The 14,184-nt window shown below is 41.2% G+C and overlaps 1 protein-coding gene across 1 annotated transcript in view; it reads right to left on the bottom strand.

The window, feature by feature from the left end:
* rfx7a (regulatory factor X7a) overlaps positions 1-14,184 on the bottom strand; it is a 45,155-nt gene that overhangs the window by 27,634 nt on the left and 3,337 nt on the right. Inside the window, exon 2 of the mRNA XM_010880219.4 lies at positions 5,676-5,709. Coding sequence (XP_010878521.2) covers positions 5,676-5,709 — 34 coding nt within the window. The remainder of the gene's footprint in view (positions 1-5,675; positions 5,710-14,184) is intronic.

Genomic DNA, 14,184 nt, shown 5'->3' with positions numbered 1-14,184 from the left:
ACTCAGCTGCTATGAAATGCAATGGCTCATAAGTAGGCAAGAAAAATAAAAAGCTAAAATATCAATGTATATGTCATGGTGCTACCATGGACTGCGGGGGAAATGTCTGGGCCCAGAGCTACAAACAGTGAGAACGCTTCTCCAACACGATGCTTCAAAGGGAATACAGAAGGTGATACGGCGGGGCAGAAGTGATTTAAATTCTGCTGGAGTACAAGGCGGTAGACGAGAGATTTTGGCTCCAGGCACAACTCTCTAACACTGAGCGGGCGGGCGGGCGGGCTTTGCAGGGGGAGATGGGGGACCACTCATCACATCCTGGATTCTTGATGAGCTGTGCAGTAGAACTTCAGCACCCAAACAAAAAAACTATACTCTCGTTGCACGTACTACAGCTACCCATTTCTAACCTAATTTACACCTAATTCTCACCCTTTTCACACTATTTTACCCGCTCACCTTAACGAATAGGTTGGCGTTAACTGTATATGAAACTGTACGTGCACCTATTGCACTATATGAAGACAAACTGACTGACTGACACACCCTCTGGTAAAATCAGAATCAGAAAGAATTTTATTGCCAAGAAGTTGAGGGTTGTGTGTATGTGGGGAGGTGAACTAGATTTGTCCAGTTGAGGGTTGTGTGTGTGTGTGTGTGTGTTGGGAAGGGTACTAGATTTGTCCAGTTGAGGGTTGTGTGTGTGTGTATGTGTGTGTGTGTGTGTGTGTGGGGGGGGGGGGGGGGGGGGGGGATTTGGTTCCAGGGGCATGTTTATGAGGCCTACTGCAGTTGGAAAGAAGCTGTTCTTGTGGCGAGAGGTTTTGGTCCTGTTAAACCTCAGCCTTCTGCCAGACGGGAGAGCACTGAATAGTCAATTTCCAGGGTGAGAGGGATCAGCCCCAATCATATACAAGGGATATAGACTGTCCCATGGAATTTCAAGGCCTCCAGCCAATGGAGGAAGTCATCTGAGGTAGCAATAATCCGAGGAATACCTAATCCGGGGACTAGCAGAGCAGGCAGTTAAGCCCACGTAAACAAGCTTTTGTGTGCATGGTGTCTGCTGTAGCAGACATCAAACCACCATACCAGTGCTTCACATGGCGTTGCTGGCTGCAATGGACAACTATAAACCCAGACATACATCTCTGACACCACCGTTATGGAAAAAGCCAGACACCGAGCACAGTGAGGACCAGGACCAACACAGAGATTGGTGGTACGGGCGTGTTTTGACGGCATGAGTGCACAGTGCCAGACAGCCATGGCAGGTCTGTGGGAAACGGTTTGTGTGTGAGGCAGACAGCCTGTGAGCTCAACTGAAATCCCCTGCTGTTATTAACCCTGTCCCCTGGACTGCCCTCCGCTAGCTGAGTGGACAGGCAGCCTGTGCAGAGCAGAGCCACAGCATGCGCGCGCACACGCACACACACGCACACACACGCACACACACGCGCACACACGCGCACACACGCACACACAAACAGCATACCTACACACACTGTCAACATGCCCACACCCAGGAGCTCCCCATCCCTTTTCAATTGGTTTCTAAGAATAGACATGTTCCCCATCTGTCTTTTCTATTCGCCTCTTTGTTGCTAGGGGAACGGGAGCTCACCAATGGCTAAAGTTATCTGCCACTGAGCAGCGTTAGCAATGGGGTGGGTGAATAAAAATGGCTCAGACAGCCACCGCGGAGCCAACTGGACTCTCTTTTTTAGAATGAGAGTCATAGGATGAGGAAGGAGATGGATGAGGGCAAACAGACCCACAGGGCTACGTTACACACCCCCTCACTGTCAGACAAAGGAGACTTCTGGTGGTCTTTCTCTGGCGAAGGACAGGGCAGCGCGCCCTGCTGCTGCCTGCAAGACAAGCCCCTCTACCTCAGAAACTAAGGACGGGTTAATGCTTTTCAAATACTGTACGAAACCCCGACCTATAATGACAGTCAATACTAACTTACATTTAAATCCTAACTTAAATGCTTGAAACTCTGGTGAACCGACAGAAAAAGCGACAATGTCAAGAGGCTGTAAACCTGCTCTAGGTATGTAGGAATGTATTGCCATGTATGAAGTACGTCTGCAAAAATACACTGTCGACCTTAAAGATAATAGTAACATGGCCTCATTTCGAAATTATAGATTTTATTTTGTCACACTCAGGTGGGCCGTTGCGTGGAATTACAAAAATACACAATGTCATCAGAAATTGGGGTATGAAGACTACAAACTGCAGCAAACCACACTCGTCGGGGGCAAGGGTCTACACTCTGATGACAATACTAAATCAGTCAGTGTGGACAGACAGTCTGCCGTCCTCTGCACATTCACAAGGCCAAGGTTATATACCTAATCATATATCTGTCTCCTTGGCACAAACAAAAACACACAACAATTATAGACTAGTTGTATTCTCAAATCAACAACGACAAAAAAACCAATTTCTGGATGGTGGTCAAGCCTTTAAATGAAGGCAGTTGAACAAACTAACTAGGCTACCAAACCTGAGCTCTATGAAATCAATGTCAACTTTGTTACCAAGCCTCATACTGTCTAGCAGAATGAGCCCGACATGAAAAGACTGATGGTTGTGATGCGGCTCTGAGGCAATGAAACCAATAAAACGAAACAATGAGACACACGAAGGCCATTAACAAGCTTGTATATTATCTATTTTCTCAACCACCATGCAAACAAACTCACAAAGACCACTGAATTACAGTGGGGAGAACAAGTGTTTGATACACTGCCGATTTTGCAAGTTTTCATACTTACAAAGCATGTAGAGGTCTGTAATTTTTGTCATAGGTGCACTTCTACTGTGAGAAACAAAATCTAAAACAAAAATCCAGAAAATCACATTGTATGATTTTTAAATAATTAATTTGCATTTTTTTGCATGACATAAGTATTTGATCACCTACCAACCAGTAAGAATTCCGGCTCTCACAAACCTGTTAGTTTTTCTTTAAGAAGCCCTCCTGTTCTCCACTCATTACCTGTATTAACTGCACCTGTTTGAACTCGTTACCTGTATAAAAGACACCTGTCCACACAATCAAACAGACTCCAACCTCTCCACAATGGCCAAGACCAGAGAGCTGTGTAAGGACATCAGGGATAAAATTGTAGACCTGCACAAGGCTGGGATGGGCTACAGGACAATAGGCAAGCAGCTTGGTGAGAAGGCAACAACTGTTGGCGCAATTATTGGAAAATGGAAGAAGTTCAAGATGACGGCCAATCTCACTCGGTCTGGGGCTCCATGCAAGATCTCACCTCATGGGGCCTCAATGATCATGAGGAAGGTGAGGGATCAGCCCAGAACTACACGGCAGGACCTGGTCAATGACCTGAAGAGAGCTGGGACCACAGTCTCAAAGAAAACCATTAGTAACACACTACGCCGTCATGGATTAAAATCCTACAGGGCACACAAGGTCCCGCTGCCCAAGCCAGTTCTGCTTTTCTGATGTATCAAATACGTATGTCATGCAATAAAATGCTAATTAATTACTTAAAAATCATACAATGTGATTTTCTGGATTTTTGTTTTAGATTCCGTCACTCACAGTTGAAGTGTACCTATGATAAAATATTACAGACTTCTACATGCTTGGGAAAACCTGCGAAATCGGCAGTGTATCAGATATTTGTTCTCCCCACTGTATCTCTTAGTCTTCTAACCAAATCCCAAGTTCTCTGGCAAAATAATAATCACAAAAGGGCGACAAACTGGGTGCACCTCTAAAGAACCATTCTGAATTTTAGATAAGCCCAAAAACCTGAAAGTAATGCTTTCCATTGACTGTGGTAAACTAACAGGATTATCAACATATAACAGCCATTCAGCAGAGGCAAAAAAGTTGGGTTACAAAAATACTCCACTCCACTGCCCAAAACTTTTCAGTCTCTCTAGAAAGCATAAACTACTGTCTGAGGCAGTAAAAAACGTATCAACACGAGCACCGTTATTGAGGTGTTTTACTGATCGACACAATTCAGACATTAAAAGGACTAAAAATTAACACGTGAGGACAGACAGTGAGCATAATATCAGATGCTACTGCTTGTCCTCTAGAGATCCTTAAGTAACAAATAAAACAAAAGTCTGTCGGAAACTGAAAAACAACAAGGCAACTGCGATCACATCGGTGATCCTGGTGGATAACAACTGAAGACATTCAAGTTTAATGAGTGCAGCTGATGCAAAGTGGTGTGTAAAGTAGAAACATCCAGTGCCGCTGACAGGATTGCAGGGGGTCACACATGTACTGCTGACTCTGCCACCTGCCACACACACAGAGAAACTCTGGGGCTCCAGGGAATTGGTAGCCTTCGCTTGACAATACAGAACGCAGGGTTTCATCCACTGAGTCTGTGGTCCCCTTTTACTGAGAATAGAGAGAAGGTCAGAGTACAACACTCATTTCCCTCAATTTTACCAACACCTCACCTGAATGGATAAACCAGATTTCTCTTCTCTGTATCAATTTGGAAAGTGAAACTAAAAGGTTTGAATTCAGCTACATATTAATGTAGGTGGCTCCCATGTTTTGGGATAAAGACACGAAGATAGCCCAAGATCCTCTGTTCTCTTCTCATTGTTAACAAATTATTCACCTCTCCAAACATTTAGAACAGGCTTCTGTAGTAATTCCTGAAAACACCATGTTGTCACACCGGCTTAAAGAGTTCAGAGGAATTCTCAATGTAAATGGTCCAGATAATGGTTATTGTATGCTACATGTAGTGTCAGATGTTGAGTGTGCACCGAATGGTTCATGCAAGGCAGATTGTACATCAGACAACAGAGAATTTGACTAAACAATTTTATATTAGTGTCTAACACAGTAAAACAAAACCAATATTAGCATGTGAAACAGTTATATGGTTGTAAAATGACTTAAAATTGCACTATTAATTTAGTAGTTAACAACGTAACTTGGTAAAGATGGTGTTTTTTGTTTCAAGTCTGAAACAAAAAAAATACTTTGTCTAACAATATAGAGGGAGGGATATGTTCTAGCCATGTTCACCATCGACTGGGTGATTTGGCAATCTGTGGTGCATCACTTAAAGATACACATTGTTGTTATGCATGATGAAATGGTTTAGTGCACCAGTGGCTACTTTTACATACAAGCAATAATATGATCATAAATAATTAGAGGAATATCATATTTCCATTTACAATCTTTTCAACAACCTGAAATCCTAATGAAATGACAGATTTTTCTCAGTTCAGGAAACTGTACCAAGTGCATTCCATTTCAAATAAACAATCAAAGGTTAGACATATAAAATGTGATTACAACTGTGTGGCTGTAATCTAACTGAGTGAGATCATTAGTGAAACTGAGGAGTACTTTATGGGCAGCACATCAGTCAAAAAACCATTTCATAATGTGGCTACTTTCAGCTCTGACATCAAGTGTGTTATAAATAAGTAAAACATGAAACCAGTTGGTTAAATATTACAGAGAGAGCAGATCTCAATGCTCCCCTTTATCATTAAACTGACTCTTGACACTGGTGAAGTGAGAAGAAGAGAAGAAGCATTGAGATGACATTCAGACACCAAATATAGGGGGTAGTGATTAACAAATGTGAAGAAAAAAACAAACATACTTTGCGATTTAAGGCTTAATGGCAACTACTCACCAAAATATTGTCCACTTTTGATTGTACAGATTTGCTGAAAAAGAGCAGAGACATAAGACAAATCAGTATAACGCAAGTGTGACATTAGCACAATGAATCCACCGGATTTAATAATAATAATAATTTGGTGAAATGTAAGGCATGAGACTACCCCCCATCCGCTTACCCCCTGGTCATAACCAGTATATTCCAGGAACACATGTTGTGATGCAAAAAAAGAACACCATATAAATCTTCTATCATACTTGATAACTATTAATAATAAATCCACCTCAGCAATTCTTTGACAGTTAGAGGAGACATTAATCCAGTACAAACTGGTATAGAAGGACTAAAAACAAATAAAAGTATTGTATGATTAGACTTGAACTAACAGCAATGTCATACTGCTGGAAACAAAAAAAGGAGAGAGCAATGAAAACCTAGTCTAAGATCCCGCTGCGAATCAACCAACAGAGAAATAAGCATTTTGAGGCAGTCAGTTGTCTACTCAACTAGAGAAAATTAAAATCACTGACTGTTTGTAACGTTTGTTCACAGACAGCCTGCTACAGCTCCTCACAGTCAAAGACCCCCTCTGGCTCCTTGCTAAGTCTGCTCATTCAAAACAACACGTCTTCTACCATAGCCTAAATTGACCCAATTTCCACTACACAGCCTTCTGGAGTGTCATGTCAGAAAAACCCTGGATATATTGCCAGAATATAATGAAAGATCATTTGGGTCTTTGCAAGCACATTTTGCAAGCAAATTGTATTTATTTATTCATTTTGAAGATATTTTTTGATTCAGGTCTAGGGAACATGAGGGCCAGTCAATGGCATCAATGCCTTCGTCATCCAGGAATTGCCTACACACTCTGGCCACATGAGGCCGGGCATTGTCCTGCCCCAGGAGGAACCCAGGGCCCACTGCACCAGCCAAAGGTCTGACGATGGGTCTGAGGATTTCATCCCGGTACTTAACAGCAGTCAGGATACCGTTGGCTAGCACGTGGAGGTCTGTGCGACCCTCCAAGGATATGCCTCCCCAGACCATCACTGACCCACTGCCCAACTGGTCATGCTGGATGATGTTGCAGGCAGCATAACGTTCACCACTGCGTCTCTGACTCTTTCACGTCTGTCACATGCTCAATGTGAACCTGCATTAATCTGTGACGAGAACGGGGCGCCAGTGGGGGACCTGCCAATTCTGGTGTTCTCTGGCGAATGCCAATCGAGCTGCACAGTGCTGCTGGGCTGTGAGCACAGGTCCCACTAGAGGACATCGGGCCCTCATGCAACCCTCATGGAGTCTGATTCTGACAGTTTGGTCAGAAACATGCACACCAGTAGCCCGCTGGAGGAAATTTTGTAGGGCTCAGGCAGTGCTCCTCCTGTTCTTCCTCACACAAAGGAGCAGATACCAGTCCTGCTGCTGGAATGCAACACACTAATAAGTCCAAAAACTTTTTAAACATTTGCCTAAATGCAATTTGAGGAAAAACACCAGCTAGTGTACCAGACGCTAACAGTTACACATGAAACAGAGAAACATTTCCATGTAAAATCTGGAAAGGGAGGAATACTAGTATTAGAGAACTAAGATGGGCTGCTAAAAATACTTGTATTTGGCCTTGTGCTTCAGCACAATGAAAGTGAAAACTATTTGAACTGCAAAGAACAGCTAGTTTAAAAGGCATTAAATATATCTTGATATAATAATTTCCTCCACATTTCTATGGGTGCATTATGACTCTGCTACAAGAATGGAAGACTTTAGCATTTGTAGTTGTGCAGAACATAGGCTTATAAAAGCAAGTTCAATTCCAGCTGTTTGAGAAGCTGAGCTCTCATTCTATCGATGAAACAAGCTATTGATGGATATTCTGCTGAAACCACGCTCTGTATGCGGTAAATAAGACACACAATGACTAACAAATACATATGTTACAATTTATTCCCAAAAGTTATTGTGATTAACCTTCAGACCCTTCAAACTCAACACTGGCCCTCAAAGCCAGTTCCACTCAATGTTTTGATTGCAACCCTCTAATCAGAGACTGATTTAGAATTCGAACACCAGGTTGGAGCAATTAATGATGAGGTAGAACAGAAAACCAGCAGACTCCGGAGCTCGTAGAGTAAGATTTGAATTCCCCTGCTTTAGACCGTTGCCTATAGCAGGGGAACTGTATGTATTTTCAACTGCTACAGTTACCATTCAAAGTTACTACATAACCCTTCTTAGGATTCACTGATTTGTTAATAAAATAATAATAATGTTCAGGATGTTACTGTGTGATGCAGGGGAAGGTCCAACTGTGCTGCTGTTAATAGGTTACTCAGGGCAGGTCAGAATCAGAAGACTGTTATTCACTACAGCCAGAAGTTTTATTGGACTGTTACTAGGTGAGCCCAGGATACCTCAGTCTTGATAATAAGCATGTTTGCCAGGTTCCTCTTATTAAGCTGTTGCTAGGTAAGACCAGGCAGGTACAGAGAGAAAGCCTAGGGTAAGCCATTGTTATTATGGGGAGCTGTGAGAGGATTTAAACAGGATTTAGATTCTCCCTGTCAACTCCTCACAGAATGTTACTCCAGTTTAAACGTTTTGCAAGAATTACATCCAACGTTCTGGCCATACTCTGACCTGACAGAGCATTACTTAATAAGAGCTAAGCTTTAAGAAACAGACCATTGCCATGGTAAGTGGGCCCTAGCTTGATTAAAAGAAAATACATATCTCTCAGTCACTCCGCTATCACAAGTTGCAGCATACTCATACTGACACTGAAAACAAACTAACATCTGGACAAGATTAAGTAAAGTTACACAAAGCGTAAAAATAGTAATTAGTAGCCTTACTTTGCAATTTTATCAACTTCTAGTACAAGGTGGCTTTGGAGTCCAGTTCTCTCCCTCTTGCCTCAAGTCTTTTCCTAGCCTGGCACCCTTTGATGTACATGGGGCTGAGGGTATTCACATATTTGGAAGATTGGCCTCTAGTGGAAGATTCAAGAGAGCAGGCAGCATGACATTGTCAGGAATCTCTTGGACACTCAATGGGACATAGTGAACCAGGGGTAAAGCCTTCCGACACCAGGTGAGATCTCTGCTTTCTCTGTCTGGAGCTGGAGTCAGTCAGGAAACACCCTCAGTCATCGCAAAGGGGGATAGGTTCCTCCTCTGCTTAGCCAAATTTCAGATGTGCGAATCATGGCAGTTCCCCACTTTCCTTTTTGGTATGATGGCTTCCATGAAAGCAGTCATCCTTATGAGGTATATGGATAGTATTGACACATCTGGATGCATTCCATCACCATAATCAGGTACACCAAGTATTCACAGCATTCATGAGGGCCTCTGGGAAAAAAACAATATCCCAAAAATGATCACTCAGGAGATTTTCAGTGGGGACAATTATCTTGCGCTGGAAATTAAATACTTCACTCCACAAGGCTACAGCACAGTGCACATTGTTGCTGCGTCTCTCTCTGCCCCCTGCTGAAGACCATCCAACACTCCGAAGGGGTAAAATGAGCGCAGCGGAAACACTGTACATACACATACTGTATGTGCAGTGTTTGACTTTGCTATGTTACTTGTTGCTCAAAATACTTTTATTCTTGAGGAGACATTACACAGCTTACGCGTTAGTGTTGTGTTTTATAATAGTAGGCAGGCACTTGCACAGGTAAGGGTTAACCTGTGCAGAGCACATGCCCCTTCTCTCTATAGGGCCCTTTCCAGTTCACATGTGCCCGTCCTTCTCCGTGAATCACACACGCCGGCATGCATGCGTCGTTACACACGTCCCACACTTTTTCCCCGTTTCTGCACTTGGCTGACAGAAATGATTACCAGCAATATTGGTTGATGAACCAAGGAGTTAACTTGAAGCCCTTCCAAGAAGCCTAACCCTAACCAATGATATTTGTTTCAGCATAGTGCCTGTAAAATACTGTAAAAAGGTAAAACTGCTAAACGGAAATTAATGAAACATAAAATCTATTGTCTTTTTTCCATAGTTGCTTTGAAATAGAACACCATTAACAGCTTTTTATATATTTACAGCCAAATAGCATAAATTCTACATTTGTGATTAGCTACAGAAGATTACAATAATTAATCACGATTAACTGCATAATCATTTGACAGCACTAGTAATTACACTGCACTGTTGAAACCTGCCTAACAGGCCTGGTAATATCTGGTAACTGACCGCAAATCGGAACGTGTATGTCAAAAACCCGTATGTCAAAGTCACAGAGATATCGTCTTCTAGCCATGATGGCAGAAATAAAGGCAAACTGGACGTGCATTTTTATACAGCACAACAAGCTGGTGGGATATTATCTCAACACCTATGTGGAAGCACCTGCTTCAGAGATGCTCACAACAAATATTATAAATTATTTGAAAAGATAAAATCTGTAAGTAGGCTAACATTTGCATGTTCTGGAAATTGGCTTAGGTACCCAGTTCAAAAACCACGGAATGAACATCAACCAACACAGGCAGACGCCTTTTTTTAAGCTCGTCTCTCAGAACGATTTAGAATGATTAATGAACAAATCAATAACCACAACGCCACAGCGATACACGTTTGACCAGTCACTAGACACCATTGAGCATTGTGTTCATTGTGTCCATTGAACAAGGTTTCTTATTAAGTTAACCTCCACCACAAATAGTACCTATGAACTGTATTGCTTTTGCCACCGGCCATTTTAACAGCTTATTAGTAATAGGCTTACTATTACCTACTAACTTCCTAGGAATAGTCATAAGAATTGAGCAATTGCTTGCGAGACTGAAGATGAACGTGTCCATGCCAAAGCTTTTCATTTCATGGCACAAAAACATTTGTTTTTCATACATTTGTGAATGGCAACACTGCATAACCGTTCTTTTTTGCCTTACTATAATGTAACTACTTAATGTTGTTGCCAGCCAGGTTTTTGTCTATCGTTACCCAAAAAGCATTCATGGATGCGTACTTCGAAATCCACCAAAAACAATCGCAATATAACCATAAAGTTTTATTTTAGGCTTATTGTGATGTAGATACTGCAAATGTTTGTCTATCGGAAGCGGACACAAATCCTAACCCTACTTTGTCGTGACCGTGAGGAGATTTCGAACACGGGACATTTAGTTTGCAGATTCGCTTCTCTAACCACTACGCTATGTAACAAGGGGTAGTCAGTCAGTCACACACTCCGTCGGTCGGTTGCTCACTCAGTCAGGTCAGTCTTCTTGGCTGGCTTCGCTTACGCGGTCCGGCAAAAAGATAAGTTTAGTGTGATGTGACTTGATAAAATACTACACATCTGAGGAATAATAAACACTAGGCCTAAAATGTTTAATTATGATGGACTGTGTATCCTTTTTGAATGGAAAGAGTGCAATTTCAAAACGCAGCTATGCTTACTCTCCCCACCTACTCTTTACCACCCCAGCTGGCCCTCCTATCAATTGTAAACAGTCAATTGGAAGGGGCAGCCTTTTCTGTCTGTCTGCCTGCCCCCTGCAATATGGCCGCTTTAGGGAGAAAGAGGATTGCCTGACATTTGCCTATAAACTCCAGAGACCGCAGACAGTAGCCGGACACAGAGGCAGGGCTGGAGCACCAAAGCTGTGCTATTTTGAAATATCCATGTGGAGAGATAGGGGGAGGGGGAGACATCGCTGACCTCTCTCCTCTCCCACAACAAGTAGACATACAACCCTGTTGATCCTTTCTGCATTCATATGCTTAAGTTAAAGTGATGATGGGGAACGTTTTAAACGGAAGTCTGGCATATCATCAGAGCAGCCACCAAATTGAGTGTGGAGCTGATACAGCAAACTACAGGAAAATTTTTAAAACAGTTTCAACTCAAAGGAAACTGACCACCTGAATGGCTTCTCTGATATCAGATAGGGGCACAACAGGATAAAATAGTTAGTTAATAGGTAGACATATGGCTAGAACCCAATTCCTCTCCCTAACCCCCAGAAAAAGATACTGGTTCCTGGTTTGGCCCAGTTTATTTTTCCACATTTCTCGCTTTGTTTTTGTTTGGTTTCATCCCAACTGTTCACAATACTTAGAGGCCACTTTATTAGGTACACACATGTAGTATCAGATTGGAATAAATGTTTCAGTGCAACACTTTGGTAGGCTACACTGAGCACATTATTGCTGCGCAAGGCACAATACTATAGCTATTAAACGAAACATCACAAATAATCTGAACTCTGATTATAGACTGTGTGCTGTAATTCACAACTTGCACTCATACTTCTACTCATACTAGAAACTTAGTCTTTCTTTGTCCCCAAAAAAAAAGTAAGTGTAACACTTGCACTGTATAGTCATTCTAACTTTCCAATGGGCTGTCCAACACCACCAGAACCAAGCCAAGGACAGATATTTTCCATTGGAGGCAGCATTTGTATATTTGCCAGCTCTCCAAATGTAGATCATAGGTATCGTCTATCACTCAGGCTGTTCTACCCTTTAGCTAGACTCACCCAGTCAAGTGTAATGTGCACCATTCAGGACTCTAAGCTGTAAGTAACATCACATAGTAAAAATGTGATCTTCATCTTCCATGGTATGTCGAAACACTAGCATTATATTTTTGAAGGAGTGTGAAGTTATCTGGTTAAAAAAAAATAAGTGTAGGGAATTGCATTACAATTTCTGATGTTCACTAGCCTAAATGTCAATGTAATTACGGAAATTATCAAAGTAGGGAATTGATATCCCAAACATCTGCTCATGGAGGGTTGTTCACTGTGGCCACAATAGTTTTACTGGGGTGTGGATTAGTGATGGGAAGTTTGGCTCTACTGACTGACTCGTGGTGGATTGACTAGACTATTGCAAAGAGCAGCTGTCACGAAACGACAGATTCTCAAGTTCAAGAGCAGAGAAGGTGCCTGGCTTTGTGGCTTATGTTTTGGTTCTGAAAAGCTGTGAGTGTGTAATCCTGCTGTAAAATGATTGAAAACAGGTCAACATACAACTGAAAGGAGTCACTCTAAAAAAAAAAACTAAAGTCAACTAAAAGCTTTGTTTAAAAATAACAAATTGCTCACAAACCTCAAATCATTAGGGCGGATGTAACAATGTTACATCCTTCCTTGTTAAATCGTATTAATTGGCCTAAATTACTTACTAGGTATGTATACAAATATCAAAATTTCCTTCATCAACATGACAAGTCATGACAATTAAAATCCTTGAGCTAAAAACAAATGGCAATATCAGCTACGTCATAAACTAGTACAGCTGGTAAATTGGTGATTTTTGTTCACCATGCAAAGCTGTTTGAGTCCGAATTTTAATATTACTACATGTCACTTAAAATGTATTTATAGCACAGAGGTTATACTAATATGGAAAGCACAGATGCACTTAAATTCATTTAACACATTTGGCCAATGTCAATGTTGTAATTTCTGGACTTGTGATTCCTGGCATAAAATCAATAAAAAAATACTGCTTCTTATGATGCTAATAAAAATGTATGCAACTTCCATCATAAGTTTTCTATACATTATAATCATTACGAGTGCACCAATCTCATACTGAAATTGGAAATGTGTTCAATACTTGGCAAAAATACAGGAACGAGTATCAGCAACAGTCTGTGTAATGAGCCAATGCCACAAAACAGATTGTCCTAACAATGTGCCATGAACAAATCGTAAGTTGATGGGCAGACCGAACACATGCAGGCTATGCCTATTAAACTCAAAAACAACCACAATCATTTCTGCAGTCTCCAGCCAGCTAACCCCAGCCAGCTAACCCCAGCCAGCTAACCCCAGCCAGCTAACCCCAGCCAGTGACACATGGAATTTTATGATTTTAACCAAATACGAATAAAGAAAATGCCTGTATAAACTTAATGGTAAACTGTCCGTTTTTCACATTCCTAGTTTTCACGGAGGTGACTTATTTGTCCAGTACGTATCCGCTTTCCCATTTTACATTGCTATAGAATTTCCTCTAATTACTTTACCTTGAAGTGCATTTTAACATATTTTCACATTATCTTATATTGTTAAAATGTCCCACAATTATGAATATTGACAAAGTTGTTAATAAAAAATTGTATGCCATACAAATCTGTCATGTAAAATTAGGCTGTAATGGCAGATAATTCTGCACTCGGAATTGGTATCGAAAATTAAAAGTATTATTGGTGCATCCTGCTGATGTAAAAAGGGCTTTATAAATACATTTGATTGATTGATCCCTAATAATAACAACAAAACACAATCACAAATGTAAAATGTTTTACTTTTTTCATAGATTGCATATAAATAGTTGTAAATAAGGTATTAAACTTTATTAAACTGTGACAGAGAATAAATAATATTCAATAAAATAATAGGACATATGATTAAAGCAAAACAAATGTAAAAAAAAAAAAAACTGGGGGGGCAAAATTAATACACACAGACAGTACTCAGAAACTAACTTCATTTTGGTTATTCGAATATTCAACTAATAGAGGTGGCAAGGT

Source organism: Esox lucius, chromosome 2, assembly GCF_011004845.1.
Source record: "Esox lucius isolate fEsoLuc1 chromosome 2, fEsoLuc1.pri, whole genome shotgun sequence".
Lineage (NCBI taxonomy): Eukaryota > Metazoa > Chordata > Actinopteri > Esociformes > Esocidae > Esox > Esox lucius.
Note: the sequence above shows the minus strand (reverse complement) of the source record. Positions and strands in the feature narration are given on the sequence as shown.